Source organism: Perkinsus marinus (genome assembly GCF_000006405.1).
Source record: "Perkinsus marinus ATCC 50983 genomic scaffold scf_1104296966988, whole genome shotgun sequence".
NCBI classification, from domain to species: domain Eukaryota; phylum Perkinsozoa; order Perkinsida; family Perkinsidae; genus Perkinsus; species Perkinsus marinus.
Window position 1 is genome coordinate 54,344 of NW_003203723.1, and position 6,631 is coordinate 60,974.

Here is a 6,631-nt window from a genome sequence, read left to right on the forward strand (position 1 = left end):
AGGCCGCGGTAGCCCGTGATGCGTTATCTGATTCGTCTCAGTCGTCGGGTCAATCCGAGGATGATGAGACTCTAGAAGAGTTTCTCGGGTGCCATGCGATGAGGACGACACAATTGAACAATCACAATTCTGATGACAGTGAGCCTCCAGCTGCTGTTCCTGAGGTTCTCATGTATGATTTGACTTTGTATGAAGCAGACTCCAGCGACCCTTCCAAGAAGTCTACAGTGTCCGTTCTGCCAGACACTGGAGCAGGAAGGAGCTTCGTGAGTCATGCTTGGTTGAAAATTAATAAATCTGTGGTGCACAACTACAAGCGTACCTGTCAGTCGTTGAAGGTCAAATGCGCTAATGGCACTACCTTCCATACGAATCGGCAAGTCTTATTGAAAGTGTCTCGAGATGGTGTGGCTCATCCCTGGTGGTTCTTCGTCACTGATAACCTCTCGCATGCACTTATATGTGGTATGGACTTCTTGCGTGGACTGCGTTTCACGTTAAAGCTGACACCGCAGGCGCATGAAGTCGCTACGGTTCAAGAGGGGACTTTGTTCCCAGTGGCTGCCGCCATAGAGGCCATCTCTCGTCGCACTGAAGCGACCTTGGCAGACTTCGGCCAGGATACGGCAGTTTGCACTGCTAAACCCCTCAAGAACGAGGACACCCTAGTCGACATTGTTCGAGATGTCGAGGGTTTGCCGAACTCTCACCCGGAGCCGGTCTAGCGACATGTACACAGGATTCCATGGGTCAGCGAGGCACGGCCAAGCCGACGACGTTCGCTAAGGAGGGCTAAAAAGATGTCTGTTAAGCTGTCAGAAAGGCTGAAAAGGAATCCTGAGGCCTACGGTCAGTGTTGTAAGCAGCTTGATATGCTCGTGCAACGGGGCTACTCTCGAGAAGCTTCGGAGGAGGAGATAAATCACGCATACGGTCTGCTCGTCGTGCGAAAAGCCACATCTTCAACAACTCCTTTACGATTAATTCTGGACGGCTCTACCTTGCGGGGCTATGTGTCCTCCGGTGTTATTTATGATCGATCGGTGGTGTCACCATTGTTAGTACTCCGTCGCTATGCGTACTTCACGCTAGCTGACTTGGAGAAAGCTATTGTCTGCTCTGATTGTGGAGCGCAAGGCTACTATTGGGAGGGTAGGTGGTATATGTTACTTCGAGCCGCTATGTGCCTCCCTGCTTTTCCTTCTATGTTGCAGACCTCTATGCGGGTCACCCTCCAAGAGTTCGACAATGAAGTTGCCCCTGAGCTCGATATCGGTCCCTACTGTGTCCGATCGTTCATGGATGATATAGCTCAGGGTGCAGAGACCCGCTGCGATAGGGATATGTTGGCAGATGGGGTTCATCGAGTGGTTGTCAGAAACGGCTTCTCCGAGCAGGAATCGAAGCGCCTGCAGAACAGAGTTAATGGTACCGACTCCTCAGGGGACAAAGCTGGCACCCTCTTTGGTGTTCAGTGGGATTCGAAAGAAGATTGTCTGGCAATCGTTCCTGCTCCGCCCTTGGAGGGCAAGGCCGAGCGAGGAGATGCACGCTCTATAACGTTGCGATCCTATATATGATATGCAATATATCAGGGCTAGATTCTCACTTTGACCCCTTGGGCCTATACCTAGACTCTAGGTCCTAGAGGAAGCCATGGCCGGTAGGTTGCTGATGCGGGCGGCTGTGCGTGCTGGCAAGACCATGGACGATCCTCTTGCTCCTGATCTCGTACGTCGAGCTTATTTGCTACAAGATGCTTACGCCAGAACGGTAGGGACCCCGCGATATGTGCAGGGGGACACGCTGGTGGTTGCCTGTGATGCATCTCTTGTAGGCTGGGCTTGCACAGTTACGGACATCGATGGCACGCGACTGTACCCACGGGGCGGTCTCCATGATGTTGGACATGAGAGCTGGTCCATACCGAGGTTAGAGCTCTACGCGCTGGTGGAGGCCCGCAAGACTATCGATAGCGTGCTCTCGGAGGACCCCAAGGTCGAGAAGATTATCCTGCTGAGTGATAGCTCCATTAATGTGCAGCGTCTCACCTCTAAAGGCAGTATCTCCAGTAAACTGGTTCCGTGGGATGTGCGCACCATTGCTGTCCTGCGTTCGTGGTTGAAAGACGTTCCGGTGGTCCTCGGTCATGTTAAGGGTACTGGGAACCCCTCAGACTGTGCATCGCGTGCTCTGTATCCTAATTCATATGATGAGGAAGCCTATCAGTCCACGGTCGCCAGTCTCCGGGAGAATTTCGAGTCTATACGACAACGGCTCGCATCATCTGACTCTGTGCCGTCGGATGTCCGGTTCGACGTGGATTTGCTGGCTGGTTCTTCATGGGGTGATGAGAGAGGTGATGATCATCATCAGATGATGACGTGACTGTCAGGAGCTTGGTAGACGAAGTCCTAACTGACCAAGGTTCCGACCCCCACTGCAAGCAGATCAGAAGGATTCTGGCACATGAGCCGGTAGAGCTCACGGCCACCGAGGTTCAGCGTATAGTATACGCCGTATACGACGAACATATGTCATCGATAAGGATGGGAATATCTGCAGGTCCCATGCGGTTTGCGGGAGTCAATACTACGTTCCCTTGGCGATGCGCTCGGTGGTGATCAGCATCTTGCACGATTTGTATGCTCATCCAGGATCTAATAAGCTCTACGGCATAGTTCTCAAGCTCTACCATCTATACTGGCCCAAGATGGTTCGCGACTTCGGCAGGCCACCATGTCCTGCGAGGTGTGTGTTAGAAGCAGGCGCCGTAGAGCTGAACCTCCTGCCTTTGGGTCGCAGCTGCGATCCTCCCAATCATACATCGGACCGAGGCTCGATTGGATCGAGATATCGAAAATCGATCGATTGTTCGGTGCTAATCAATCGAGGATGCTGCGGCGGGCAGACGAATCGATTCGATTCGAGGAATCGATCCACCTCGAAATTCGAAATTCATTGAAATGCTCTCCTACGTCAGCATTGAGGGTTACTTATAGGGTCTACAGCACCTGTCATATTATTGCAACAATTCAGGATGCCTTTAGCAAAGCACTTCCACGAGAAGAAAAAGTAAGGGTCGAGGCTAGACCGCTCAGTTGATAGCCACAGGCACTGGGAGGCTGTCTGATTATCTGACTCGGATAGACTCCATCAGCGAGATACTGAATATCCGCGCACGACCTTGCTGTTCGCCCGAGGCGAGTCGCTTTGCTGTGGCACGCTGCCAATTGCGGCGACAGCCAGATATTCTGCAGATGCCGATTCCCCGGGTCGGAAGGATGGTATTCCCCGGGTTCGGTCAGATTGCGCGTTTGCCTCGAGCCTCGACGAACCCTCGAGATAGTTCTTCGGTAATTCAGAAGAAGATTATCCAAATACTATTTCTGAGCATAATCCACACCGCAAATTCAATATCCCTAGTAGCGGCTACTAAGTAGCCTAATAACTCTAATAGTTATCGCATATAGCATAGGTTCAAAAATCCGGATTCTTCGCCCCGCCCCTAAATTACTCAATCCGTCCCTAAATATGCCACATGCGTTCTAAAGTTGGATGAGTCATCCGCTATCGTTACAGCTTCTCTGAGACTGACAGTTTCTGTCTCAGTGACCCATACCAGTATGCTTAGCTAATAAATGTAGTTACGTGGTGGAGTTCAGTACGCTCAGTACGTGTTCAGGGCGGCCATTGGCCGCCGGCCAAGATCAGTAGATAGCACGGCTCAACACAACGATGTGAAACTAGATTGATCATTGCGTCGGCCAAGGTTTCGAAACGTTCAAGCCAGTGGCTGGTCAAGTTCGAACATGTATCTTTCAGACGGCCAGGGTCAAGCGTGATGCACATGAGTTTTCCTCAAGATGTCATGGCAGTCAACAAAGCCACGTGACATGCTTGCAGTGAAGCTTCAGGGACGCTCGGGTAGCTTGAAAAGTTAGGGGCCGGTACGAGTCATTTAGGGGCAGATTGGGCAATTTAGGGGCGGATTGAGTACCTTAGGGGCGACGAATCTAGGGGCGCGGATGAGCAGGTGCCGGGTTTCAGTGGTTCCATTGTGCGCAACTTTTCGAAATAGAAAATACATAAAAATGCCGGAGCCTTGGATCGAACCGGCGCCCCTAAATCGAAAGAATCGATTCGAGATCGATTCTCGGTTACCGGTATCGATATTGGACCAATCGATTGTATAACCTCTGGGACCGAATCGATTCGAGATCGAGCCTCGAAACTCGAAAAGTTCAGAAGTATGCTCCCAATTATGGGAGCTCTTAGCCGTGGATATCGGTGGACCTTATGTTGGTACTACATCGACGAACGGTATGACTAGTGTACCGTCCTACTCTCTCATCTTGACGGAATCGGTGACTAGATATATGGTGGCCCGAGAGCTTCCATCTAAAAACGGGGAAGTGGTAAGTCGAGTGCTGGAGCAAGTTCTTTGGGAGTTCGGATTCCCAAGGGCATTGGCTACTGACGCAGACCTCGCTCTCAGTAAGGGTGAGGTACAAGCTCTCTGTCAGAGATATGGGGTGCTGCAAGTGACTCACCCCCCTTATGGCTGTATTCGGGCTTGGTGGGAACCTGGTCATCATCTACTCCACTTGTCCTTACGGCAGCTGTTGGCGTCGAATGGAGCTTCAGAGATGGATTGGCCTCGTTACCTGCAGCAGGCTGTTTGGGTATGTAACCATGCAATTCTGCCTTTGGCCAGTTCGGATGGCGAGAATCTGACACCTTGCGAGCTAGTTCGGCTATGTGGTTCGGCCCCTCCTCCTTCTTGGAGAGCGGTGGGGGCCATGTCTGAGGAGCTCAAAGCTTACCTGGAACGACACTTTGTCGATGCCTCTCTCTCGTAAGGCCTTACATGCTCGCCAGGTACGACAAGCCGAAGTGACTCGCTCTTTGAAGGACTATCTCCGTGACTGGGACATTCATCGCCTGCGTCTTCTCGATAACCTCGACGCCCCTCGGCGCTGTCGCCAACCCGTGGGTGATCCAATTACCTCCGGGGATATTGTCCGAGTATACCGTCCGGCTACGAAGCGGGCTATGTCCTGGTCTTCTCGGTTGTACAAGGTCATGGAAATACGTGCCCAAATTGCTCGAGTGCGTCCTGAGTGTGCCCAACTCGGCGAATCAGATGAGGTGCAGTATGTCTTCAACCTCGCGAAGGTCACTGATATCGATGGCGACGCCGTGGATGACCGCTTTGTTGATCCTCAGCCTGCGCGTAAGGCTCCTGCGTGGGCTCCCGCAGTTTCTCCAGCTGTAATGACCCTCAGCAGTCTGCAGACAGCGCGCATCGAGCTGCTCGCAGAGCTGCTCGCAGAGCTGCTAAGCGGGATGCTATGGGGGGCGGAGAATGCTGATGCTTTTGTGCGGCAGTGCCGCAGCGGCACGCATGCGCATCAGCTGGCTTGCGCCAGTTGTGCTTGCGTACCTGCGTATCCGTTTGTCTTGAGTACGTGCAATATTGCTACTCTCTCTATTTGTCTTGCCTACTTTACTACACTCTCTGTTTCCTGCTGTCTTAGTACTTACTTCCCTTCCAACCATGTCTGGAGTGGCTAGTAGGACCCGAACTAAGCGGGCTCGCACCTTGTCGCCTCCTCCTTCCGCCCCCAGCGGCAACCAAACCAAGGGCGGCCAACATTTGGCCCGAGCTGGTCAATACCTCAACCGCGTCCCAGCAAAAACCATCTCAATTACAAAATTACCATGATGATCGCGGGATTTGAACCTTGGATAGTCGTTATTAAATCCTGACGCCTAACCGCTAGACCAACCGCTCGATTACAACATATACGACGTAAGGGGATCTCGGCTTAAATTTTATTGGCGGCGCCAACTTGGCGCGCGTCCGTGGCGCGCGGTAGTTCCTTCACTGTTATCCGGGTTCGCGGGAAATTTTTCCGGTTCACCATTTCCAAGATTCACTGTTTTCACGGACAACCCACAAATATGGTCTGTAGCACACAGTAAAGGATCGCACAGATAATAGGGACAGTGCTTCACGGCGGAGCGAAGCACGTCCCATCATACTTGACTATTCACGATTTCCCTTGAAAATCTGAATTTACCCTGCATACTAAACTCTCAAAACGGCGAGCGAATAGCAATGAAGGGAGATCGCGCGTGCCCGAGGATGAACTACGGAACAGCAAGAACGCCGAACTAGCGAACAGTTACATGCGGCTCGGCACATTATGATGTGCGCATGATCAAGCTACAGAGAAAGCAACGCGTCATGGATCATATGCGTGCGTGCTGACTATGGAGCATCCTCAATCTCTCACGCAGGTTATTATCGAAAATGGTCAAGACCTACACTTCCCTGATCACCGTCATTTGGTCTGCTCTGCTATCCATCATACCACAATGCGACGCCCAACTCCGTGCCCTGGGCGGTCCCAATTATGAATGTGCCACTGGCAGTTGCAATCCACCATGCCCTGAAGGCGAGAAGTGCCTCCTGCATTGGAATTCCCAATGTTTTTGCTCGAGGCCTTGAGAATTCTCCAGACAGCCTCAAGGTTTGTCCCTGGGCTTTGGACAACCTCACATGATTTTGTTCTGGACAATTTTTCCGCACCATCCTTATTTAGTCCACGCCGTGGGCTCCACG

At 52.0% G+C, this 6,631-nt stretch overlaps 3 protein-coding genes across 3 annotated transcripts in view; all 3 read left to right on the forward strand.

Annotated features, from left to right (window-relative positions):
* The window catches only part of Pmar_PMAR002618 (prokaryotic dna topoisomerase, putative), a gene marked incomplete at both ends in the record, with an annotated part of 5,801 nt that extends 5,076 nt beyond the window's left edge, over positions 1 to 725 (forward strand). The window contains one exon of the mRNA XM_002768860.1: positions 42 to 725. Within this exon, the coding sequence (XP_002768906.1) occupies positions 42 to 725 (684 nt within the window). The remainder of the gene's footprint in view (positions 1 to 41) is intronic.
* Positions 726 to 1,205: 480 nt separating this feature from the next.
* Pmar_PMAR002619 (hypothetical protein) lies at positions 1,206 to 2,388 on the forward strand (the record flags this gene model as incomplete). Its single annotated transcript, XM_002768861.1, has 2 exons — positions 1,206 to 1,474; positions 1,668 to 2,388. The coding sequence occupies 2 exons, from the start codon at positions 1,206 to 1,208 to the stop codon at positions 2,386 to 2,388; spliced, it is 990 nt and encodes a 329-aa protein (XP_002768907.1).
* A 2,414-nt stretch (positions 2,389 to 4,802) lies between these two features.
* Pmar_PMAR002620 (hypothetical protein) lies at positions 4,803 to 5,375 on the forward strand (the record flags this gene model as incomplete). The annotated part of the gene is made up of 3 exons (XM_002768862.1): positions 4,803 to 4,841; positions 4,882 to 5,236; positions 5,299 to 5,375. The coding sequence occupies 3 exons, from the start codon at positions 4,803 to 4,805 to the stop codon at positions 5,373 to 5,375; spliced, it is 471 nt and encodes a 156-aa protein (XP_002768908.1).
* Positions 5,376 to 6,631: the final 1,256 nt, after the last annotated feature.